This window comes from Opisthocomus hoazin, chromosome 25 (assembly GCF_030867145.1).
Source record: "Opisthocomus hoazin isolate bOpiHoa1 chromosome 25, bOpiHoa1.hap1, whole genome shotgun sequence".
Lineage (NCBI taxonomy): Eukaryota > Metazoa > Chordata > Aves > Opisthocomiformes > Opisthocomidae > Opisthocomus > Opisthocomus hoazin.
This window is the reverse complement of record NC_134438.1, coordinates 6,842,667-6,867,349: the sequence shown is the minus strand read 5'-3', so window position 1 is coordinate 6,867,349 and position 24,683 is coordinate 6,842,667. Positions and strand designations below refer to the sequence as shown.

Below are 24,683 nucleotides of genomic sequence, written 5' to 3'. Positions count from 1 at the left end.
ATGACCGGGTGCCGAAGCCGCACTGTGCCTGATGGGCTGGTGGGACGCAGCCTCCGGGGTCGCTGGGGACCACATTCCTCCGTGTTTACCCGCTTGATGGCTGTCCCTCATGTTGCCCTTGGTCGAGACAGGCCGTTCTTGCAGCCCTGGCTCTGTCTCCCGGTGCTTTCACGCTCAAACATTTCCTCTCCTACCTCCGCCAGACCAAAGCGGTATTTCTGTTACAAACCTCGGCAGAGCAAACGGGCCATGGCTGGGAAAGGGGATAAACCGAAGGGACGTGGCATGGGGGGACCAGGGATGGCTGGCATGCTGCTAGCCCACGGCAGCAGCACTGAAACTGGGATCTGCCCAAGCCAACAAGAGCTGTGAGAGCAGGGTCGGTCCATGGCCACCCTCCATCACCCCCTTCGCCTGCAAGAGAGCGGGGCCAGATTTTGCTCCAGACGTAGAATAAACCGAGTGCGCAGTGCCCAGAGCCACATTCAAGGTTGCAGCCCTGTTGCGTCTTCAAAATTTAAAAGGACGCCTTTGAAGGTGGATTCGAAACTTGGACACTGAAAGAAATTCCTGCAGGAAGAAAATTCAACAAACAAAGTCCCTCGGCTGAGAGCAGAATTTCTACTCGGCAGATCTGCTGCAGGTTTTCGTGCTTCCCAGCAATGGGAGCTGTGTTAGCAGCTTTGCAGGTCGGACATTGTGGTGGAGAAAGTCTAAGATACGAAACCTTTACCTGCTGGCATTGCAGGGTGGCTTTTTTGTGAGCAATTGTCCCATTCTGTGCCTCAGTTTCCCCCTTTCAGTGGCTGGCTCTGTATCTGTTAGAAGGAAAAAATCCCATGAAGCATTTCCCCATGGACTTAGGTACTTTTTGTTAGTTTTTAGAGCAGTTGGCATGGATCTCCAAACAGTATGTTCATTCCCTATTGATTCTGATCCTTCTCCAGCTGGCAAACACGCGGCACCATCTCGACCCTTTGTTTAAACGATGTGAAATAGCGATGTGGTTTCTCTTCACTCCTTTTCTTGGCTTGCGCTCGAGCTACCTGCTGGTTTTTCGGCATCCGAGTGCCCCGGCTCGCTGCAGGGCAGGGGCTCTGCCCTCGGACCATCCGCAGTCAGCGAGCAGCGCTCACCAGCAGCACTCTGAGTCTGGGGGAAGGGGAAGGGCACCGTGTTGGGGATAAACACATTTAAGGGTTGTGGGGAGCGAAATGAGGGAGTGCAGCTGGTGGGAAGTTCGGGGAGACTCTGATTTTGGTGGTATGAACCTGCTGCTGGTGACCACTGTCAGCTGAGTGGGGGAGTGCAGGACTGGACCCTCCTGGGCAGCTGCCAGCCTGCGGTAGGGTATGGACTGGGTTTTCACAGAGCCAAAGCAGCTCAGGTTTCCTGGTCCCCGCTGCAGATCGGCTTGGCTGGAGAGAGGATGGCATGTGGGGAGGGAGAGGAGCCCCTGAATCCCGCGTCCTGGGGATGGGGATGCCTGTAGGAGGGAGATCCCCACTGTGCCCCCCCGGGACTCCTCGCTCGTGCCTGGGCTGCGTCTGAGAGCCGTCAATGTGCAACAGGTCCCAGGCTGCCTCTGAGCTCCTTGGAGCTGAAATGTCCACGCCGAGCACCCGGAAATGCACCCACCCCAGTGGGCACCCCAGAGCCCCGGGGGTCCCTCGGCCGTGTCCCCTCAGTGCACAGCAGTTTTCCAGCCCAGGACCTGGCTGCGGCTCCTTGCAAAACCCACTCGCCCCATGCCCGTGGCTGCACGGCACCATCACGGCTTCCCTGCCTGCTCTTTATTAAGCACCATCAGGATTTAAATTAAAGCTTATCACCAGCTGGGAGAGAATGAACCCTGCATCGTGTTTTACGGGGTGCCATCTGCCAGGCAGGAGCAGAGACCCCAGCACGGGGCGGGCTCCCGTTGGCAGCGGTGGGGGGCAGCTGGAAGCGGGGGGACCGAGGTGGGACATCCCGGGGGACAGGCTGGCGGGTGACCCACGCCGAGCCCCCCGCGCTCGGCACCTCTGCTGAGATCCATCCGCGTCACCGCAACGCGCCGTCCCAACCACACGCTCCCGGAACAGGGGCCGTGGCAAGGGAAGAGCTTATTTAAATTATTAATTAGCTTTGTTTTTCAACACGGGCTCCGAGCAGCCTCCGCAGCAGAAGGAATTGTTATTAAACGCCAGCAGCCCTCCGGCAGGCAGGCCATGTGTGCGCAGCAGAGCTTGGCTGCCAGATAAAGACGTTATTGTTGTCATCGAGCCTCCGACCCAGCCCTCCGCCTCCCGCGCTCCCACCCACCCTCGGCCAGCGGCTCCCAGGAACAAAACCCCCGCGCTCGGCCGAGGCTCGCTCGTGGCGGTGCCGAGAGGAGGAGGAGGAGGAGGAGGAGGGAGACAGCCAGAAAGAAACTTGTCTTGGGGATTAATAAGAGGCAGGAGGAGGGAGAGGTGCACACAGGTAAGCTGTGGGCAGGTGCTTTCCCCCCAGGCTCTCCTCGCCTTGCCTGACCCTCCGACCTGAGATGCTGCACTGGTCCACGATGCTCTGCCCTCTCCAGCCTCCCTTACACGCGAAGCAGCATCTGCTCTGCCTTTATTTCCTCTCCTCTTGTTGGTTTTTCCCTTCTTCAGCAGTTGGAGTCTTTGTTCCTTCCTTTTTCTCTTCTTACAAGAGTTTTTCTCAGCATGGGGCAGGCTGGGCTGGGGGGGGGAGGTACTTGGGGCTGCAAAATCCAAAGGAAGTCCCGTGTGCGATAGCGTTGCTGCTGCTGCCAGGTGCTTTCTTCGGGGGCCAGCAAGGACCCCCTCATGTGCCCCCCCGCACCGACCTGTGCTCCCACGCGCTCACAACCCCGCTCACGCTCGGCTCCGGCTCTGCAGCAGGAAGGCAGAGCTGGGGGTGCTGGGGGGGGCGCACAGCCCCAGCCATGCCCAGGGCAGCCCCCTGCCTTGGAAAGAAGGAGGGAAAAGCGTGCAAAGAGGGGGAGAGGCTGAGAGCGGAGCGGACACCGCCAGAGCCAGGACTGCTGCCAGGGAGCCTCCGGTAGCATCGCGTCACCCTGCCTTCCCTGAGCAGGGCTCGGGGTCCCGCTTTCCAGCTGGGGAAGGGGGTGGGGGGCTGCGGGGTGCTGCTCCCATGGGAGGGGGGCTGCCCCTGTGCCGGAGTGGGGAGCAGGGAGTTTCCCTGCCCCGCGGAGGGGACCAGCATCGCCTGCTTCGAGAGCAGGGTGGGGGGGAGCAGCCAAGCAGCACCTCAGCGCTTCAGGGGCTCTTCTCAGCGAGAAGTTTTCCACCCAAGATGTAGGTGGTAAAGCCCAGCTCTGCTGCCCGGCAGGCAGAGCCGTGCCTGGATCGCACAGACCATTCCAAGGGCTCCTAACGCTTCTGCTGCCTCGGTCACTGAGATCTGAGCCAGCTCTGCCCCAGGCAGGCGGAGGGGTGCAGCCCCCTCCCCACACCCCGCCGCGGGGAGAGCTGCCCTGTGGGTCCCGTCTGGAGCCGGCTTTTTGTCTCTGCTCCGGCAAAGGCAGGAGAGGATGGGAGGAATCAACGGGGCAGTGATGTTCTCTGAAGTTCTGGGGAAAGGACTTGTTGCACAGAAGAGGCTCATCCTAAACCCGCCCTTTCTTGTCCGTTCAAGAGTTTTAGGAAAAGCATCTACAGGGCAGAAAGTGGAAATTCTTCCCCTTGGCAGCTGAATGCAAAGCATGTCGCACACGAGAGCTTGGAAGCTTTCCCGGGAGGCTGCGATCGTGGGCCTGCCTTATGTGGTGCTCGGCTGACAGCACCCCGCAAGCTGCCGGAGCTGCCTCCTGGGAAGCCAGCACCCTTTCCTCCGCCAGCCCAGAGCAGAAAGGCAGGGTGCTGGGTACCCCAGCTCCCCCGGGGAAGGGGAGGGTGAGTGGCTGAGTGTTTTCACCTGGGAAGAGATAAAAGTGCAGCTGTGGGTGGTTTCCTCTGCCCTCGGGAAGGGGCTGGAGGGGACGGATGAGGCAGCAGCTGCCGATAAGGCATCAGAGCAGTTTCCCATCCTTAGAGAAGGCAGAGCTGGAGGGACCAAGGTGAGGTCTCTGCTTGGGGGGGAGCAGGGCGTGCGTGGGGGGCAGGCTTGGGGGCTGGGCTGTAGCCGGCAGCGTTACTTTGGCAATATTTTCTCCCATGATTTGCTTTTGTCTGTGTCCAGCCAGTCCCACTGTGTGTGGTGGAGAGATCTGCGGGTGGGCTGAGCTGGGAGCAGCCCTGGGAAGGGTTGGGACACGCAGCGAGGGAGGAGGAGGAGGGAGGAATTGCTGACATGGAGAAGGCAGCAGAAAGGTGTTTTCTGCCAGGGCTGCCTTCCCACGGACCCTGCTGCGGGAGGAGGTTGCTGGAGGGAGCGGTGAAGGCGACGAGCCTTTCGCAATGCGCCTGGTGACTGCGGTACGGTGAGGAGACGCTCCTGGCACGGAGAGCGATGCAGGAGCCATGCGTTGCTGTCCCTGCGTCTCACAGTCGTAGAGCTGAACCCAAAAGTGTTGCTCGAGAGGCCGGGAGCGTGTCCAAGCTGCTCTGTGGCAGGGTTTCCTGGGACACCCATCCCCAGCACTATCCCAGCAAGAAGAAATGCAGCGGGGGCCGAGCCCCTGCGGCTGCCTCGGCCGTGTGCCGGCTCCGGCCAGGCAAGCTGCCTGCGGCTCCGCGTCGCCCTGGGAAAGGGCGAGAGGAGCGGGTTGTTGCATCAGGGCTCAGCTCCCCAGGGGACCCTGGGGACGCCCGGGTGACAGCGTGGCTGCCCTCCCCTTGGAGGACAGGCTTGCGCTGTGTTTAGCCCTTTTCCACCGTTCCCAGCTCTCCAGCGCCGCTGGATAAAGAGCTCCCTGTTTCGGTTACTGATCAGAGCCAGGCTCTTGCAGAGACACGGGCGGGCTGTTGCGGTGGTCGGATGTGGAGGGAAGGCGACGGGGGAGATTTGCTGGCTTCTTTTGGAGCTTTCCCTCCTCCTTCTGCTCCAACATGTAGGTTCACAGGGTGGGTGGGAGCATTTTTCCAGCCTGGGGGCTGCAGGGATGGCGAGAACTGGAGGTCCCAGTGGAAAAGCCATGAAGGCAGCTAGCAGGGTTATGGGCAACAGGCTGGAAAGAATCCCTGGTCCGGCTGGAAAGGATCCCTGGTCCAGCCACCTTGTCTTTCCACTCTCCTCCTGAAGTTAAAAGCTCCCTTTATCCCTCCCAGCCGCTCCACAGGAGCCGTGGTCCCCGAAGTGTCGGTGATGGCTGTCCGGAGCCAGCTGCCACTCTCTGCGTGTCGAACTGCCGCGAGAGGAGGCAGGGAGGGCAGGAGGCACCCGGGGGAGAGTGTTGGGACTTCTGCCCATGACAAATCCCCCCGTGACCTTTACATAGCCCACTCTCGCCCCGGGGGTTGTGATTTTTGCCTGCCCTTGGCACCAGTGGCGGGGCTGGCAGCGAGCACTGCTGGGGAGCTGTGGGTTAGGGAGACGCAGCGAAGATAAACTATTTGGAAAGCAAACACCAGTGGCATTTGGGGCTGGAATTTCCAGCTGTTGTGCTGAATTTTTGAGAATTGTAAAGGCGTGACTGAGGGAGCAGCTGCCTGTTTCTGGGAAAAACCCTGGGCTGGCATCTGTTGGGTGCCTTGGTCTTGCACCCAGGCCAAGTTGATCGGCCCAGCCCGCGGCTCAGGAGGTGTCAGAACTGGTTTTGTCCATGAATCGAGCCTTTTCTCCATACCAGGCAGCTGGTTTCCTGAATGCATTCGTTGCTTCGTGATTTAGCTTTGTTCCCGTTGCACGGATTCCTTATGGGTACCCAGGATCCTGCCCATCGGGGAGTGGTGAGAAAGGTCGAGCGGAGGCATTTGCGGAGCAGGCGCCGTGCCGTGGCTCTGGCCGCAGATCCGGCAGCCAGTGCTCGTGCAGAATTAGGGTGTGGAATTTTGAAATCTGTCTTCTTGCGTTCACGCCAGTAAACTCAACTGCATGAAACTGGATGGAGAACAGACTGCCGACTGTGTCGAGTCCAGGGAGTGCTGGCTTCGAACCTTCCAGCGTGTTGAAGGCAATTATAAAGCTGGTGGTGGCCTCAGGCTCGTTGCACCCCCTTCACTCTGGATGCAGGGCTGTTGCGGGGACCGCTGGCTGGGAGCTGGTTCCCTGCAGATTGCTTGGTGGTGGGTCCTGCCTTCCCCGAGCAGGCTGGGGGGCGGTGGGCAGAGAGCTTTTCAGGGAGAAGCTGGTGGGGATCGAGAGCGGAGAAGGGCCATGGCAGTGCTGGCCCTGCCCGGCTGCGATGGGCAGAGGGGCTGTGGCAGTCCCCGCAGGGATGTGGCAGCGGGTTGCAGGCACTACAGCGGATAAAAGGGGCTGCATCTGCCTCCTGACGCTTTCCTTCTGTGCTGACGAATGCCACATGGTGCTGCAGCTCTCCAGCCTGAATTTCTGGCTCGCTGACTATTTCTGCTATATGCCGAGTCCCTAAACATCTGCAGCGTTCAAGCCTCATGCGGAGGGAATGGCGCAGGCTACGCGGGGCCAGGTCATTCCTGGAAGGGCTGAGAGCTCAGCCAGCTCCCGAGACCGACAGGGTGACAGCTCTGCCCTGGCCCCCACCCTCCCTGCGACATTGCCGGGGCGGCTGCCAGGTCGCCCGAGCTGAGCATCACTCTGTGAGAGGAGGGAGTTGAGCACCCAGATCGCAGCGTGTCCTGGCTGGAATATCATGTCCCAGCTGCCTCCTCCCCTCTGCAACAGGTCAAATGTGGACCTCAGCCCCCCCACCGCTCTCCTGAGCCTTGTGGGTGTTAAAATCCAGGTCTGAGTTTTGGAGCAGAGGCAAAATCCCGTGGAACGGTCTGGGACAAGGGGGGGGGGGGGGGGGGGGGGGAAAGCCACGTGCAAGGAGCGATGTGACTGGGAAAGGAACGGCGTGCTGTGGGGCCAGGGAGGGGGCTGCACGTAGAGCAGCTCCCTGTCACGAATTTGTCCGTTCTCTGCAGCCCGCCGTTAAATCTGAACTCTTACAACACAGAAGCACGCACGTACACCCCCAAAGGGGACTTGCTGCAGCACTGCTGAGCTGAATATCTGGCAGCATTGGGGCCCCGTTGCTCTTCCCCCTGTTCCTCCCTTCCCCCAGCAAGATTCCAGAGCTCTGATTGAAAACAGCAGGCATGTGAGGCTTGTAGGGTTAAACAGAGCCAGATGGGAGCAGAGCGAGACAAAAAGGAAAGTAATGGGCTGGGCCTGGAGGGAGGGCAAGAACAGGATCTTTTCTTGGAGAAAGTCCATGACTTGGAGCTCCAGGAATGTGTGGGATTGCTTCAAAGGGAGCCGGGCTGGGGCAATGCTGGGAACGGTGGCCCATCGAGGGGCTCTAAGGGCATCCCCGGGTGGGATGCGGACCTGGTGGGAAGCTGTAAGCAATAGTGGGGTTGGTCTGGCCAGAGGCTGCCCTGGCAGTGTTGGGCTGTGCTGCTTGCTGGCCGGGTGAGGCTGGGGACGCTTCTCTGCTGCTGCTGGAAGGTAACGGCGATGCGCCAGCCTCAGCCCTGCCTGTTTGCAGCTCCCCCCGAGCACGCTGAGCAGGGCTGGCTGTGCCCCCGCTGCCGATGAGCCCCCAGGCACAACAGCAGTGCTGCGCACCAGCGAGCTGCAAGCTCCACTCCGTCGTGTTGCAAGGGAGAAAGCAATGAGCCAGGAGAGCCTTCAGCATCACCAGCTTCAGCTTCTGCCCCACACTCCTGTCCCAGCAGCACTGGCTTCCGCAGCAGATGCTCCATTTCCCCAGGACATCCATCTTCCTTCGAGTCTCCTTGTCTTCCTCCCTGTCTCGTCTCACTTGATTCTCTTTCCCACTCTGCCTCTGCCAAGCTCCTCCATCTGCCTCGCCGTGCATCCAGCTTGCCTCTCTTCCTGCTGGGGTGACGAATGCCACCGGGAAAAGCCTGGCGAGCACCCCGAGGTATCTGGCCAGGAAAAGCCCACAGCCTGGCCTGCTCCACCTAGCCCCGGGGAGTGTCAGAGCATCCGAAGCACCTTCTGCATGGGGCTTTCTGGGGAGCTCATCTGCAACAAGCTGGATCCCTTCACCATCCGAGGCATCAGCTGGAGAGCTACCAGCACTTGCTGCTGTTCCAGGCAGCAGCAGGGAGGGCAGAGATGGGACAGGCACCTTCATGGGCTTGATAATGACTTAGAGAAGAAGGAGAGGTGGTATGTGTAAGGTGTTGGGCTGATGTACAGGAGAAGCTCTCTGGCTAGGGGCAAGCAGAGACCTTGCCTGATCCCTCCAGATCTCCCACTTCTGCTGGGGGTCTCCCTAAATAACCATCCCAGCACCCTGCAGTGGTGCTGGAGGTGGTGGGTCAGTTATTTGGGCAGCACAGGGAGCTGTATAGCCAAACACCTTCAGCATTGCCCACACGTAGTCTTGTAAATGTCCTTTTTATCAAATGGCCTTGAAAATGGGCTGTCCTGCGTTAAAGCCTTGTCCCTGAAGCACAGGGCCATCCGTCTTTGCTGCCCCGCTAACTGCCGCTGGCCTCCCAATACTGTTGCTCAGCCAATTTGGTACTGAATCATTGATTTTTTGGCTCAAGTGCAAAATTAAGGCTAATCCATCAAGGCCTCTGAAGGGGCAATCTGTCCTTCGGGGAGAGCGCACAGTGCTGTCGGGGGCCCAGCTCTGCAGGACTGTGCTGGGGGTGGTGTGGAAAAAACCCCCAAACCAAATAAACAACAACAAAAAGCCAAAACAACCCCTCTCATGGCATAAAGCTGAGCCAGAGAGAGGGGATCTTGGTGACTCATGCTCTAGAGAGGGGTTGGATTTAAAGATAACTTCCAAGGGGAAGGAGAGAAAATAGCAGGTTACTGTCAGGGATGTGGGGTAGATTCCTGCCTGGTGGTGATGGGGGAGATGGGACATGATGCAGTACCTGAATCGTGTGCTTCCTAACGCACCTCTTCTTGTTGCCTCCCTCAGGGAAACATCTGGACCATGAAGGTGGCCTTCAGATTGCTTCTCCCGCTTGTTCTTGTGCTGATCTCGGAGGTGAGCGGGCAGCGGAGGAAGCCTCCCCGGAAACCCACCCGTCCGCCTCCCGAGTTTGTTGAGCCCGTCGAGCCCACAGAGCTGCCTCCACCCCTGCCGCCGGGTCCCCCCTCCATCTTTCCTGACTGCCCTCGAGAATGCTATTGCCCCCCAGACTTCCCTTCTGCCCTCTACTGTGACAGCCGCAACCTGCGGAAGGTCCCCATCATCCCGTCCCGCATCCACTACCTCTACCTCCAGAACAACTTCATCGACGACCTCCCGGAGGAGTCCTTCAGGAATGCCACGGAGCTGAAATGGGTCAACCTAGACAACAATCGCATCCGGAAGGTGGACAGGCGGGTCCTGGAGAAGCTGGAAAACCTCATCTTCCTCCACATGGAGAAGAACCAGCTCAAGGAGGTGCCTGCCTTCCTGCCACCCAACCTGGAGCAGCTGCGTCTGAGCAGGAACCAGATCTCCAAGATCCCTGCTGGGGTCTTCAACAAGCTGGAGAACCTGGTGCTCTTGGACCTGCATCACAACAAGCTAAGCGATGGGGTCTTCAACAAAAATACCTTCAAGGGACTCAAGAACCTCATGCAACTCAACCTCGCCCACAACATCCTGAGGAAAATGCCCCCCGGGGTGCCCAGTGCCATCCACCAGCTCTTCCTGGACAGGAACAACATTGAAGACATCCCCAGTGACTACTTCAAGGAGTTCCCCAACTTGGCATTCATCCGGCTCAACTACAACCAGATCTCTGACAAGGGGCTGCCCAAGAACTCCTTCAACCTCACCAACCTGCTGGTGTTGCACCTGGCCCACAACAAGCTCACCAATGTCCCTTTCATCAGCCCCAAGCTGGAGCACCTCTACCTGAATAACAACTCCATCGAAAGTGAGTGGCACTGGCTGGTTGGAAGGCTGCAGTGAGGTCTGGGGGGGAGCAGATGGGCTTGGAGATGGCAAGTGTTTTGCTGAAAAAGGGTGGTTTTCACCCAGAGGGATGTGAACGCTTCAAAGGGAGGTGCAGTGGTCAGATGAACTGGGGGCTCTTTGTTGGTGAACAAGGCCCGAAGGGGGATGGACGTGCACGTGGGGAAGGATGGCCTGAGGATTAGGGTGGTAGCGGAGGAGCAGAGCTAAATTCCCTTTGGTGCTGCAGGGCTTTGCTTGTTCGTTGTCATGGGCAGCTCTTCTTTGGGGCCACCTGCCATCTAAATAGTTACTTCCCCAGCAGCGCTTAGAAATAGGGATATTTAAAAAGGAGAGTCTGTGCACATATTTTAAGAACAGATGCCAAATACGCAGTCAAGATGGTTCGAAATAACCCAGCTTAGCTCTCGAGCTGAGCCTCACAGAGGAAGGAACAGGGAGAACAAGGCTGTGATGGAGGTTGCCTTGGCAAACCAACCGGGGTAGTTTCACACGGTTCCAGGCAAAGCGCTGCAATTCCATGGGAGAGGTGCTGGCCTGCGAAATGCGTAAACATAGCTAGCACATCGGAGAAGAAGAGAGAGACTCATTCATGGTCACCTCAGATGTTTGTGCTATTAGAGGTCCAGGAACCTGCTGTCCTTGCTATCTGTGGTGAAGCAAGAATGCGGCTCTCCTGCCGGAAACCCTCCATGTCCCCTGGGGAAAGCATGCTGGGCTCCTCTATTTCTGGCTGTGATGGGGCATATGGGGGCTGCAGGACCCACCCAGGGCACTACTCGCCTGTGAAGCAGCTGCCAGGCAGAACGCTGGTCCCCACCAGTGGTGTGACACAAGCACTTCCACGCTCCGGGGTTTATCGTGCAGTGATGATGCATGGCTTTAGATGTAAGCATGCTCCACTGCCAAAGAGGGGGTGTAAAATGGCAGAGCAGCTTTGGTGGGCCGGCTCCTGCCCAGGCAGGGCACTGGACATGAGCCGGGAAGGGGCGACCAAGGAAGCTGCTCTTTGCAGGCAAGCACCAACAGTGTTGGGGGATGTGATGCCAAGGAGAAGGACAACACCCTCACAAAGCCACATCCCTGCTCTGAGGGGGTCACCAGAGTTGGTTCCCAGGGAATAGTGATGCAGTGATGAACGTCTGGTTCAAAACGCCAGTTAATCTGCGTTTTTATTTAAACCACACCAAACTGGAGCCAAGGGGGACTTTGGGGCAAAGCTGGTGACTGCTGCTGGCTTCACACATGCCGGTAGCCAGGTCCTGCTAGGGCTTTCCATAGGAAGATGCCCATGTGGCTGTGCACATCACGTCCCAGCTCTTTTTTTGCCTGTTTTACCCAGCTTTTATAAAGTTTCAGTCCCTGGAGCTGGGTAACGACATAAGAATCCCCAGGTTTATTTTCTGTCATGCAGGCCCTGGGGTGGGGAGAAACACGTGGAAATCCAGAAGCGAGCAGTAAGCTGGTTATTGACGTTATCTTCAGCGTAGCGGTGCTGGAACAGGTTTCCTTGATGTTTTTTTTTGAAGGCTTAGGGCTGGCTCGGCAGGTTTTGCGTTTGAAATAATCCCTTTTCTCTCTCAAATGACATTGCAGCCCTCACCACGCTTTGGCTGTATGTGACCTACTTCATTTCCGAGCAAAAGCAAGATTTTCTTCTCGCTGGGGCTGCGCCGTCTTCTGGGAGAGGCCGGGGATGCTCCCCTTCGGTAGCAAAGCACCCCCATTTTAGGGTTCAACAGGCAGGCAGGGAGGGGGATCTCTAGCATCCCTCTCTCTCTTCCCCTTCCTCTAACCCGCATCCCGCTTTTCCTCTCCTCCCTGCAGAAATCAATGGGACGCAGATCTGCCCCACCTCGCTGATGTCCATCCAAGACTTCTCCCCCTCCGACCTGGACAGCGTGCCCCGGCTCCGGTACCTGCGGCTGGATGGGAACCTCCTGAAGCCCCCCATCCCCTTGGACCTGATGATGTGTTTCCGCCTCCTCCAGTCCGTGGTTTTCTAGCCCTGCCCGGCAGCGCGCTTCTCCCAGGACTTGGCTTTGCACAGAGACTCAACCCCGTTGGTGTTTGACGCGTGGGACCCTCTTTGCCTCCCTCTCCCCCTGCTCGCGCCCCACCTCCTCCGCTCTCGCCTTCCTCCCTTTCCTCCCCTGCAGCGGCCGTGGACCCGCGTGGCACGCGCATCCTTGGGGACCGCTGCCTGCAGGACAGCACCGCGTCGCAGCACCCATCCCAGGTCGCAGCGTCAGCCCCGGGGTGGCTGCCACGCTTGCCCCAGCTCCCTGCCTGGGGGCCCTGCCTTCCCTGCCCTCAGCCAGGCCAGCCCTGGAGCTGGCTCCGTCTCTCCCCTTCCACCCGGCAGAGTTTCGGGGGGTTGGATTCCACCCCAGCCAAGAGCATCTCCGGAGGGAGCTGAGGAGGGAGCCCAGGGGTGACCTCGCTGCAGGACTCGGGTCAGATCAGTGCTCTGGGTGGCTGCACCCGGAGACCCCCTCAGCTGGGGACAAAACCCCCGTGATGGAGGTGGGGATGTCCCGGGCCGGGGTGATGCCAGCCGGGTGTATCCGGGGCGGGGGTGGGGGGTGTGTGTGTGACCGGGGATTGGGAGCGGAGATGGGGACCGGGCGTACCGGCCGGCAGGACCGGCAACGACACCTCGTGGCCAGAGCCACTGCCCGGGGCCCCACACCGCTCCCTCCCGGGGGGGGGGGGGGGGGGAGTCTTCTCTCCCGCGAGGCCGAGGGGTCGATTCGCTCGCGGTGGTGGGAATTTGGCAGGAGGCAGCGCAGAGGGTGCCTGGGGCTGGGGCTGGGGTCTCCTCTGCCCTTGGGTGGGTTGCACGCCATGCCACGCACCCTCCTTGGCAACACCAGCCCCCTCCCTGGCTTTCAACCCCCCCCAAGTAACATAAGCCCGCGGTGCTGCAGCCCCCATCCCACACCCTCCCAGCCCCGGCGCTGCGGGGATGCGGGGCTCAGCCCGTCGGCCCCATTCTGCTGCTCCCAGCCAAACCCTGGCCCGAAGCCCACGGGACCCCGATGCCAGCGAGCTGCCCTGGGCCCGGGACCACCCCCCCGGGGGGAGAGCAGAGCCAGCCGCTCAGCAGCGATGCCAGCGGGACACTTGCGCTTGTGTTTAGGTACCTGGGGCTGGATGGTGACCGGGGTGCAAACCCAGGCTCTGCCGGGGCTGGGTTGACCCCCAGGATCTCCGCTCTGCTCTCACCGTCCCTCTGCCCTCCTGCCTTGACCCCCACCTCCTGGAGGATTTTACTTGCTGTTGCTTTCTTGAACCAAACACACATGACTGGTTTTGCCTTTGTCTTTTTTTAGAAAAAAAGGAAAGAAAAAGAAAAGGGAAGAATTACTCTTTTGGAACAGCTATTTCTTATTCCCCGTTCTCCCTGCGTTCACGTGTATCGCTTCCCTCTTTGATAGCTGTGCCTGCATATATAGGGTGTCCGGGTTTAGGAGGGGTTATTCTCTTTTCTTCTTCCTGATTCTCAGGATTTAGACTTAAGGCCGAGCATTAGAGGGGAAAAAAATGCCCATCGAAATAAGCATTACAGCAATAAACCAAAGAAACCAGCAATTACCTCCTTTGCCTTCAGCCACCAAAACTGACCCTTCTCCAAGACGGGTGCGGACGGGCACCGTGTCCCGCTCCGTGGGAATGGGACAGAGATGTTCCCCCAGCCTGGGGACACACCAGTGACCCTGCGAGCTGGGTGCTCCCCCTTTCCCAGCGCTGGAAGGATCGTTCAGCCCCCATGCTAGTTCAGATTCATTTTTTCATGATGAAAGTCTCTTCTCCACATCTTTCTCCAGTGGGCTTTATTGGGTTTGGCAGGTTTCAACCTTAAACCCGGAGACCCTATGTATATATTTATATATAATGTGTATATATACTGGTAGACTGTACAGATATATCTAGAGACATATGTAGTTCTCGACTGATTTCAACTTAATGGTATTTTCACTCCTACTCTCTGCAGCAGTGAAAATAAAATGATTCACAAGGGACCTAGAACCGTGGTTGGACCTGCCTCTCTGATCTCCATCTTCATCTTCCTTGCTGTGCGGGAGCTGCCGCCGCTTCCTTCAGGACCAGATTTCTTCTGCTGGGGCCAACTTTCCCAACAGTGGGAGCTCGGGAGAGCCCGGGGGTCCCCACAGCGGGAGGCTGGTGGGCTTGGGGGTTGTTGGTGATGTGCCCGCTCTTGAATCCATGCTGGGTTGGACTCACCAGCAGGGCCAGCGTCAAAGCAGCAGGCACGCCTGCAGAGCAGTGGTGTGCAGGCTTATGGAGCGTGTGCCTGTCTTAACGAGCACCTCTGCTAATTAAGAGAGCCTCACCTGGGCTGCAGCTCCCAGGACCGTGGCCACAGCTGGTGGGCGTTATCGTCCCTTCAGGCCGGCTGGGAGAAGCCGATGGCTGCACGCGCCGTGTGTCGGGACAGGGCGTCTGAATTCGGGCTGAGCTGCCCCAACGTCACCTTTGTCCTCCCAGGAAAGCCGGACGAATGTCCCCAGGGTGAGTATGTCCCTAGGGGAGCAGCACAGAGGGGCTTCAGGGAGTGCACGAGGGCAGCAAGGTGGGGGAGGCATCTCTCCCACCCACGGCAATGAGCCCAGATCCATCCCCAGGGCTGCGGCCGTGCGGGGCGCACGCGTGTTTTCGCACAAGCAGAACGGGTGTAGGCAGCGACTTCTCCTTCTGCCCATCGCCGCAGCTTCAAAAAAAATCTCCTCTCGCTGCTGCTCTCCCCACGTGAGTCATGAGCGGGGAGGGAGGGCGGCTGTGGGCGTGGGTGCGAACGCATGGGCCGCGGCGTGGGGCTGCTCACGGGAGCGTGCGCGCCGGCAGGAGGGGGATGCGTGTGCGCGCGCAGAGCGGGCGCGGGCAGCGAGCTCCCCTCGTGTTTTTGTGCCGGAGAATAAAATCTCCGTGTTTTGCGATCGGGGCTTGAGTCACGCGCTCCCGGGTGCGCTTTCACCCGCTGCCCCCCCAGGCGAGTCAGCCCTGGCTCCCAGGGGAGCCGAGCGCTGCAGAACCCGGGGGGCTCGTTTCTCCTCGCTGCCGCGCTGCCCCGGGAGCAGGGCTGGTGGTGTGGGGAGCCCTCCCCTCGCCGTGCGTGTTGTGGGGTCACAGAGAAGGCTGCCAGCCCCTCTTTGGTGGGGGCTGCTGGGGTGGGCACGAAAGGGCTCCCCAGCACAGTGCCTGCTGATCTTCCCTGTGCTGGGGAGGGGGCCGTGGGCTGGAGACAGCGAGAGGCGGTTTGGAGCAGGATGAGTCAATGCTCAAATCAAGCCCCCTTGCAGCTGGTGACCCCCCCACCCCTGTGTGGGTGTCTGAGCGGGGACCTCTCCTCCTGTGAGGGTTTGCACCGACCCTTCGGACGATGCCATCCGTGGCCGGCTCCTCTTGGGCAGCCAAACCCCAATCCCGGAGACCCCCCTGCCCAGCTCAGGCTTTTGCTTTGCAGCAGTTTCCACACCACCGGGCTGCAGGGCAGGAGCTGCCCCCCACCACCCCCAGAGCTGGGGCAGAAGGTGCTGTCTGAAGGCCGGGTCCCCGCCGAAAGACCCCGCTCCCCGGGGAGGGGACGTGCAGCCGCCGACCCTGGGCAAGAGCCTGCAGCCCCTCCGAGGAGCAAAGGTACCGGATCAGCCCTAAAGCCCCCCCAGCTGCCACATCTCCTCCATCATGGTGCCTGCTGAGCCGCCTAATGAGGGGCTTAATGAAGATTAGCGGTGGCCCTTTGCCCTGCTCCACGAAGAGCGGGGCTGGGGCTGCCCTGGCAGGGGGGATGCCATGGGCTGGGGGCGATGGGGCTGTGGGTGCGTGGCCGAGGCCGGTGCCTACTGGTGGGGGGGGGCTGCCAGGGTGTCCCTGCCTGCCCAGCAAGCAGCAGCAGATGGGTGCGACGTCTCGGGTGGGTGAACGTGTGGGCTGCGATCTGCCTGCAAGAGAGAAGAACATTTTTACGGCAGTGGGTGGCTGCGCCTGCACAAGGCTGCCCAGCGCTGCGAGGAGCCCGGGGGGCTGCCATGCACGCCCTGCCCGTCCTGGGGTGTCCCCACCCCACAGGACACGGCCCTGGCAATGACATCCCCCCTGCGCTGAGGATGAAGCAGGGCCATGGCCTCCCCAGCTGAGCCCTATGCAGGGGGTATCAAGCAGCCCCCCTGCCCCAGAGCATCTGGGTGCACCCAGAGGGAGATGGGGGATGTCTCCCATCCTACCCTGGTGTGGGGAGCAGTGCTGCCCCCCCATCCATGCCAGCTCCCCCTCCCCAAACCACCCCCAAAGCAACGGTGCACGGGGGATGAGCGGAGCTGAGCCCCGCGGGAGGCAGGGGGGTGGACGAGCCGCATGTCACCCATCATCTGGCTGCTGGGGTGGGCCTCTGCACACCCCCAAAGCTGGGGGAGCGGTGGGTCCCCCCGCGCTCTCCCCAGGGCTGGGATGCTCACCGGCCCCCGGGGTCCCACCCAACTGAAACCCAAGGTGGGGGGGGGGGCTGCGCCTGGTGCGTTGCCATTCCTGCATCCCCTGGGACGGCCACAGCTGGAAATCGCTCTCTGGCTTGGCAGGACCCGGGCTGGCTGGGGAAGGGAGGGAGCTGGCTCTGTCCCCTCTGCCCAGGGCTGCGTGTCCCCATCATCCATGGGGACACCAGGGCAGGGAGCACAGCTCGCATCCCACCCCATCCCACCCCATCCCAGCCCCCACAGATACAACCCTGGGCTGTTGGAGGGCAGCTACCACTGGGGCTGGCTGGCCCCTGGGGACAATATAAGGTCCCAGTGGGGGGCTGCCGGCTTCACCGGTGGCATCCTGCCTCTCCCCTCAGCAGCAGCCGTGCCAGGCCCCTCTGTGTAGCCCCCTCCCCCCTCCTCTCCACACATTAAAAGCCCAGCAGTGCTTCCCGAGCCAGTGCACCAGCCCAGAGGAGCAGAGAGGGCTCTCCCACACCGAGGAAGGGGAAAGGGGGTACGTCCATGCCGTCTTCTTTCTGCTGCTCCAGCGCCCAGCAGAGCCCAGCTGTGGGGCTGGAGGGGGGGTCGCGTTCGGCGATGCATGCGGGGGGCTCACTGCACTCATTAAGGTTCGATCTGTAGGAAATCGGCAGAAATTAGGGAGCAGCATCCTCAGCCCAGGGTGTGAAAACTCAGGGCTGGGTGGTTGCTTTTGCAGTTGGGTAGGGAGAGACGCGTGGGACGCTGCTGGGCGCCGGGCCCCTCCGCCTGCTCTGCGGCGGGTGCACAGGTGGGCGTGCAGCCCGGTGGGTGGGCGACGGGTGCTGGGGACCCACGCAAGGGACCAGCTTTAGGTGGGAGCTCGCTCGCTTTGAGCAGGGACCCCGGCGGGTTTGAGTGGGGGGCTGCCAGGAGCACCCTGCCCGGCTGCAGAGCGGGGGTGTCCCCGTGCGGGCAGCCCCTGTGCTCAGGGTCAGGTCACAGGGACCCTGTGGCCTCCGGTCCCCCCCCCCACTCTGGCATTCCCAAGGGGCTGGAGGCTGAGAAGCAGCATCCTGGGCTTTAGACCCGGGTGTGGGAGCACGGGGGACCGAAGGGGAGAGCAGCAGAGTGCCAGGACTCCCGGGGTCGTTTCTGCTTGGCTGCTGGGTTGATTGGGCCAGCAACCAGCTTCACCCATCGCTTCGAGGGGCCGGAGCAGGAGCCCCATCCCCTCATCACCTCCTGACCCCCTCATCACCTCCCGACCCTCTCACCACCTCCTCAGGGCTGGGAAAGCCGGGAAGTGAGGGCAGCCCGGCCCGGCTGTGGGGCCCCTCCTGCACAGCCACCCAGCTGAGCGTGAAATGAGCTGAAAAGGGACGGTGTAATGTTCCCGGGGCTGGAGGCCGTTTGTCCCCTACGGTGGCCGCAGTCCCCACCACGGCTGCAGAGCCGGATCTGCCGTCCCATCCCTCTTTGCTTTCACCGCTTTCAGGGCAGGTGGCCCCATCCAGCTCTGCATCGCTGGCCCTGTTGGGTCCCTGTGCCCCCCAGGACTGCGGCCCCCGGTGCTGCCCTCGGAGCGGTGACCACAGCCGGGTGCAGGATGCGGACCCTGGGCTGGCTGGGCATGGCCAGCCTGTGTCTGGGGGCTGCTTGGGCTCTCCCAGCCAAGGAGAGGAGGAAGGCAGAGAAGCCAAAAGCTGATCTCGCACTCTACGAAAACCTGGACTTGGACAACTACGACCTGTCATTGGACAACTACGGTGAGATCCTTGACCTGAGCAACTATGAGGAGCTCTACGACTACGGTGACCTTGCTCCAAAGGTGAGGGGGATGCAGGAGAGCACTTGGTGCGCGGCGCAGATCTTCCCTGGGTGCATCCTGAGAAAGGGGCTCGGTTGGCGGGACGGATGGGGCACAGCTGGAGAACCAGCCTCTTGCGCAAGCCTGCGAGCCTTGGTGGCTCTTCCACTGCTCTTGCTGGTGGTAGGAAAGGCTTTACCCGACCCGGACCTTCGCCAGTGTCCTTGTCCCCAGAGCATTGCCTGCAGGAAGCCAGGACACGAGGCCTCCTACATCGCTCTGGGCAAACAGGGATGGGTGTTCCTGAAGCTCTGAGATAGAAGAGCTCTTCAGGAAGGAGATGACATTCCGATAAGACCTTCCCAGTGCCCCTGACCCCTTCACCAGTGCCTCCTGCCCTGGATGGGAGCGGGAGGACTCGCTCGGCCACCCCAGCCCTTACGCCCAGGCTGTGTTCGCAGATTGAGGTTGGCACCCTGGCTCCCCGCCCCAAGGACCCCGCGGCTCTCCCAGACCTGGGCACCCCGGCTGAAACCCCAAAGCTGCAGCCTCGGACCACCGCCAGCCCCGTCCGCCCCGCGCCCGTCCCCACGCAGGGTGAGTGCGGACCCCTGGGTGCGGCACAAAGGTGCAGCCGGTGGGATTCGGGTCCCATGGGATTCAGCCCCGTGTCCCAGGGGTGGCAGGGAGGAAAGGGAGCAGGTCCTTTTGCCACCAGCAGACAGCGGCAGCTATTTGCTCTGCCCCGGGGTGCTGGGGGTGCACAGCAGGCAGGAGGGCTGCGGCGAGACATTTCTGGGAAACAAGAGCTCCAGCAAAGCAGCAACATTTTAATGAGCAGAGGCATTGCAACAGTCGGACAGAGTAGCAATTAGATTAGTGACAATTAAAATCCTGTAGCGAGGGATAAATATCTTTATTCATTTTCTGTCACTCTGGACTGGGACAAATTAAGTAGGAGGCAAAGGGAAATTGTTGCCTTGCTGCTTTGAACTCCCCCACTAATGGATGCTGAGCCCTGTGGGTGCTGGGGGAGAGCGGAGGGAGCACGGGGGGGACACACACGGCTTTACCCCTCCTGCAGCCCCTGGCCCGCTTGCCGGGACCCTCACGCAGCCGAGACAGATGTCTTGCTTGATGCAAAACTGCTTTTTTTTTCGGTTCTGTTTCCTTCTGCGGAAAAACCAAGGGGGCCAAGTGAGCCCTGGGTGTAACGCTGCCGTGTTTGGCAACCTGACATCTCCCCCTCTCCCGTGGGAGGTATTTGGCCCTGAGCAGCTTCATTTCTTAGCAGCTCTTTTGGCTGGGACTTTCTGGCCCTTCCCTTGACGAGGTGCCCTGGGCTGTTTCGCTGATGAAGGTGCTGGGGCTGAGACAGCGCTGGGTGCTCAAGACATCGTGTCCCCACAGCGCGGGCAGGGGTGGGCGGGCACGTCCTCCCATCTCCCTGCAGGCTGGGGTGCTCTGGGGGTGTCGGGGCAGCCGTGCCGCGCCGTGCCATGCCGCGGGCTGCCTCTGCACCCCCAGCACTGCCCAGCTGCCTGCTCTGCCTGTGCATCGGCACCTCCGTCTACTGCGACGACGCTGACCTGGAGCACATCCCGCTGCTGCCGCCCGAGACCACCTACCTCTACGCCCGCTTCAACCGCATCGGCGCGATCCGGGCCGGCGACTTCACGGGGCTGAGTACGTTGAGGCAAGGGAAGGGCCAGGCTCTGCAGTGGGCCATGGGGGGAATAAGCGGTTCTGCGTGGGTCCCTGTTCAGCTCCTCCCTCCTCTCCCACCAGAGAAGCTGAAGCGAATAGACCTGACCAGCAATTTCATCTCCCGGGTGGACACGGACGCCTTCCGCCTGCTCCCCAGCCTGCAGGAGCTCATCCTGCCCGAGAACAGGCTGACGGCACTGCCCGAGCTGCCCCGCGGCATCGTCCGGCTCGACGCCCGTCTCAACAGCATCCCCAGCACCGGCCTCCAGCCCGAAGCTTTCCGGGTGGGTGCTGCGGCTGCCTGCCCAGTGGATGAATCCAGGCTGGGTTTAGCCCAAAACTGCCATGCCAACGGGTAACGGGGATGGTGCAGAGGGCTGGAGCGTGGCAGCGAGCAGGGAGCTTCACCTCTCCCTTCTTCCCGCAGGACCTGAAGCAGCTGCAGTTTCTCCATCTGTCCGATAACCAGCTGGACTATATCCCGGCCCCCCTGCCCGAGAGCCTCCGCTCCCTGCACCTCCAGGTGAGATGAGCCCTACCTGAGGCTAGCAGAGCCCACCACCACCTCCTCCTCCTCTTCCTCCTCCTCCCCAGCCCTTTGAATCTGATTTTGCCCTTTGCCTCCCTGGCCAGAACAACAACATCCAGACCATGCATGAGGACACATTCTGCGACAGCCAGGACCACAGCCAGATCCGCAGGGCTCTGGAGGACATCCGCCTCGACGGCAACCCCATCAACCTCAGCCTCTTCCCCAACGCCTATTTCTGCCTGCCCCGCCTGCCCACGGGCCGCTTCTTCTGAGCCCCACGGCCCCAGCGCTGGGAAAAAAGGGTGAGCATTCCCGGACCAACCGTGTCCGCAACCCGGACCCCGTCGGACCCTGCTACCCCATGGAAAACGTGGAGTTAAGGCAGATGCATTTAACCCCGGTGTGAGCTGAGCCTCTGTGGGGGGGTGAGCTCAGTTCTGGGGCAAACGGAGCTGGGGATGGGCAGCTCTAATAAAACCAAGACTTCAAAAATGCATTCAGTGTCTTGTTCTCAGCAGTGAGAGCAGCGGAAAGCCCTTGCCCAGCCCAGCAGCTGCTTTGTGAATCGTACTGGTTTGTAAAGAAGGGGACTTCCTTGTGTCCCGTTTCTTCCCCAGTTCCCTGTGGGGCCTTGGGAAGACCCCTCCATGTCTGCTTTCAGAATTTCCTGGCCAGGGACTGGGAGCTGCATTGCTCCCGAGAGGCGATGCTTTGGCCACATCAGGTTTGACCTGTGTGATCGGGCCGTCCCCTCAGCCGTCCCCAGGTCCATCGAGTGGGTCTGTGTGGCTCCGGAGGAGGTGGGAGCTGTGGCCACAGCCGGGCTGTCCCCACATGCTCCACATGAGGATGCAATAGGAAACCTCAGCACAGGGCAACTGGGGTCCTCCATCACCTCACCCCAGACCCACTGCAGCCCCATTGCCTCTGCTCTGGGGGGGACCCTGACCCACACTGGGACCGGGAGCTGTCCTGGCACCAAGTGGCCCCAGGTCTCCAGCATGAGCTCGACCCAGAGGGAGGGGGTCCCTGGGTTTGGGGGAGGGAGGGTGTCCCTGGGTTTGGGTCTGCTTCAGCGGCAGAGAAAGGCTGGAGCAGCACCGGAGCCTTCGAGCCAAGCAGCCCCAGGTCCAGCAAGAAAGAGTCACTCAGAGGGAGTTAAAATATCTCGTATCATCCCAGCTTTCAACACCCGAAAAGAGCTGCCCAGTGGTGAGATATTTTAAATATAATGTATTCATCTTCTATATTTTTATACACATGTAACAAACACGCATACCGTGCGAGGGATGACACATCCCTGGAGAATCCAAAATCCTGAACTGAAACCACTGAGCTCAGCCCACATCCTCCGGGCCCGGGGAGGCAAAATAAGGCAGCTGGAGAAAACCTTGCAAGGAGATGCAGCTTCTCACCCACAGGCACGCTGCGAACGCTGCTGGGTGCTGGTGCCTGCGAGCCAGCCTCGTGGGCACAACCCCGGGCACAAGTGTGCCAGTGGCACGGAGTACGTGTGTGCCCAGCCCCTCACTCCCCTCGGCTTGCTTTTCCATGCAAAACCCAGCTCAGATATGGATTATGTTCATGGAAAAGCCAAACGGGTATTTGGTAAACGGGAATCTGGAGCCATTCCAGCCTTTCCTTTCAGGCTAGGTCTAAAATGCCAGGATTTATTACCGCTGTTGTCATGTCATCCTTGAAACAGCTGTATCTATCTAATCCCCTGTCTGTCCATCCCCCTATCTCTCCTCCTTCCCCATCCATCCTTCCGACACCTCCACGTTGTCCTTGCTGATCTCATCTGCTCCCATGGGATGGAGCATCGCTGTGAGCCAGGCTCGGCTCCAGCGGGATGGAGTTGGCCAACTTTCCCCCACGGCGAGCCCCGGCCCTTCGCGTTCATCCCACTAGATGGCAAGGCAGAGTGTTTGGAACCGCCTGGCCTGAACTTCGGGCTGCAAACTCGCTCTCTGCTCTTTGCCTCCCTTCTGGGGTGGTTTTAGCATCTCCCGGGCATGCCCACGCAGCTGGGGAATAGCCCAGGTGCTGGTGGTGGCAGAGGAGGAATTAAAAGGAGCTGCGGAGGGGAGCAGGGTTTGCTTCGTGTGGGAGGAGAGCGAGGTAGGTGCAGGGGTGTCTCTGGGGGTGAAGGGGCTGTTGGCTTTGTACAAACCAAACTTTTCAAAGAGAAAGGGGGCGGCTTGGGGGGGCCTTGGAGGGGGAGAGTTGAGACCCAGCGGTGCTGCCTTGTCTTGTGTGGGCTCTCAGGTCCTCTTGCACCCCTGGGGAGGAGGGGATGGGCTGGGGCAGCAGGTCTTCCCCCTCCCCAAAGTCCCGGAGAGGGCTGGGCTGGGGCTGGGGAAGGGGCTGCTGGGCGCTCAGCCCCACTGTTTTACGGGTGCGGTTATTCACTGTGCTCTCGTTTCCTTGCTGCTGCCAAGGCAGGGAAAGAAATCAGCGCCTGTCTTTGCAGCACGGTGCAGGGGAACAGCAGCCCCCTTCTGCCGCTGGCCCCATGGCCCTCTCCCACCCTGCCAAAGTGCCCTGACCCCATGGGGATGGGCTGCCCTGGCCCTCCCCAAGCACCCCAGTGCAGCTGGGTGAATCCTGCCCTGGAGCTGGCGTGGAGGTGCAGAGCCTTCCCTGGGGCTGGAGATGGCAGTGGGTGTTAGAGGGGCTCTGCTGAGCCCTCCTGCAGTGGGACAGCCCTGCTCAGCCCGGCTTGGTAGTGTGTCTGAGACCCGGACCCCCGCTCCGTCACCCTTGCTGCCCCATGTCCCTTAGGCTGTGGCTGGGCGGCTGGGAGTCCTGGCTCCTCTCCATCCCCTGATCCCTGCGGCTCTACCCAGCCGATGCCTCCGCTCAGGCTGCTCCGAAGGCAGGGTCACCGCCTGCCCGCAGGGACCTGTCTGCATTTTAAAGCCATTTCTGTAGCAGAGGCTTTATAGGATTGCACAGCCCGTCCCATGCATATGTGCATGTAAGGGACCATGCGTCTCTGCTGAGCTACACGTGCTGCTTCTGCCAGCCTGCCACGGGCACCGCCTGAGCCCGGCTGACGGGGCCAGCAGACAGCAGAGGAGCAGACCGGCCACAGGCACGCGGGGCCCGGCGGCAGCGGGGAAGGGAGCGGAGAAGCCGGAGAGAGCAATTAGCGCAGGGCCTGCGTTTGCTGGGTGACAGCAGGAGCTGTGGGGCTGCAGAGGAGTCTCTGATGGGAGCACTGGGAGCAGTCCCAGTCTGAGCGGACGGGTGAGACAAACGGATGCTCCCAGACTGTTTTGGATGTGCAAGGATCTGCGTCCCCCTCAGTACAGGGTGGACAGGGAGGAGCAGGCTAACTCCAGGCACCAGCCTCCCTTCCTTCACCTGCTCTGGCTGGATCCGCAGCTGCTGTCTCCCCAGACACACAGTGGGCTCTGCAGCAGCCGAGCAGAGGGCTCGTGTCCTCCCTGTCCCTCTCGTTCCCTTCCATCCCTCCTGCTTCACCCAGAGAGCCATCTCCATGTGTAATTCATGCAGCTCTCCTCCCTCTGTCTCTCTGCCGCTCAAGGTCACCTTCCTTGCCTGGGCTGGATTTTCACATATTGATTGCTTGGCTCGAACAGCCAACGTCTCGGTGAGCTCCCGATCTCACGCCAGCTCAGCATCTTGCCACTCTCTGGGAGAAGCATCTCCATATGGGCCCCCCTCCTCCTCCATCCTGCCCTCCCCCTCCACACTCTCCTCCCAGCCCTGGCCATGCATCATTAACCGGCGCAGAGACAGAGCCGGGAAAGTCTTCAAGCCCAGGAGAGCAGCAGCCTTCTCCCTCCTCTGCCTCTCCATCTCCTGGGGAGCGTGACATGAGCACGCTCCTTCCCTCCGGTTGATTTAGGAGGAGCCGGGACAGCGCTTGGCATCCTCGCAGGGACTCGGCGTGCTGCTACGCCTGTCTGTGAGCTGCATCCTTCCAGTTCTGCTCCGGCTCCCTCCCGCAGGTCCTCATCCCCCGGGGGAAACGAGCTCCTCTCCCATCACCATGCCCATTCCTCTTCCCGCTCCCCTCTCCTCACCCAGGTTTCCTCTCCGCTCTCCTCCCACCAGCATGACCAGGAGCTCCCTGTGTCATGCTGGCCCACGTCCCTCGGCCACCACCTGGGGACAGAGCCATCCTCTTCTGTCCTGCTGCAGCTTCCCAGCCAGGGCAGTGCA

General features: G+C 60.8%; 2 protein-coding genes across 7 annotated transcripts; both read left to right on the top strand.

Moving 5' to 3' along the window:
• Window positions 1–2,354: 2,354 nt before the first annotated feature.
• On the top strand, window positions 2,355–12,542 carry PRELP (proline and arginine rich end leucine rich repeat protein). 3 transcript variants are annotated; one of them, XM_075443181.1, is made up of 3 exons: window positions 2,355–2,463; window positions 8,987–9,938; window positions 11,804–12,542. In XM_075443181.1, exons 2-3 carry the CDS (start codon window positions 9,002–9,004, stop codon window positions 11,980–11,982), a joined length of 1,116 nt encoding a protein of 371 aa, XP_075299296.1. In that variant the 5' UTR covers window positions 2,355–2,463; window positions 8,987–9,001; the 3' UTR covers window positions 11,983–12,542. The 3 variants fall into 3 exon arrangements, with proteins under 3 accessions (XP_075299296.1, XP_075299298.1, XP_075299297.1); XM_075443183.1 differs by lacking the exon at window positions 2,355–2,463 and adding an exon at window positions 3,825–3,902; XM_075443182.1 differs by lacking the exon at window positions 2,355–2,463 and adding an exon at window positions 3,996–4,066.
• Window positions 12,543–14,453: 1,911 nt separating this feature from the next.
• On the top strand, window positions 14,454–20,965 carry OPTC (opticin). Of its 4 annotated transcripts, none has more exons than XM_075443011.1 (8): window positions 14,454–14,512; window positions 15,465–15,637; window positions 17,939–18,271; window positions 18,712–18,847; window positions 19,778–19,936; window positions 20,039–20,241; window positions 20,385–20,480; window positions 20,591–20,965. In XM_075443011.1, the coding sequence occupies exons 3-8, from the start codon at window positions 18,050–18,052 to the stop codon at window positions 20,759–20,761; spliced, it is 987 nt and encodes a 328-aa protein (XP_075299126.1). In that variant the 5' UTR covers window positions 14,454–14,512; window positions 15,465–15,637; window positions 17,939–18,049; the 3' UTR covers window positions 20,762–20,965. The 4 variants fall into 4 exon arrangements, with proteins under 4 accessions (XP_075299126.1, XP_075299125.1, XP_075299123.1 ...); XM_075443010.1 differs by lacking the exon at window positions 14,454–14,512 and adding an exon at window positions 14,665–14,749 and having other exon boundaries at window positions 15,468–15,637; XM_075443008.1 differs by lacking the exon at window positions 14,454–14,512 and adding an exon at window positions 14,684–14,749.
• The last annotated feature ends 3,718 nt before the right edge of the window (window positions 20,966–24,683 follow it).

Bases quoted from the DNA above. Each gene is read 5' to 3' on its own strand.
- PRELP (XM_075443181.1), top strand. From the start codon at position 9,002: ATGAAGGTGGCCTTCAGATTGCTTCTCCCGCTTGTTCTTGTGCTGATC. The intron at 9,939-11,803 runs GTGAGTGGCACT...TCCTCCCTGCAG, and splicing joins GAATAACAACTCCATCGAAA to AAATCAATGGGACGCAGATC.
- OPTC (XM_075443011.1), top strand. From the start codon at position 18,050: ATGCGGACCCTGGGCTGGCTGGGCATGGCCAGCCTGTGTCTGGGGGCT. The intron at 18,848-19,777 runs GTGAGTGCGGAC...CTGCACCCCCAG, and splicing joins CGCGCCCGTCCCCACGCAGG to CACTGCCCAGCTGCCTGCTC. The intron at 20,242-20,384 runs GTGGGTGCTGCG...TTCTTCCCGCAG, and splicing joins TCCAGCCCGAAGCTTTCCGG to GACCTGAAGCAGCTGCAGTT.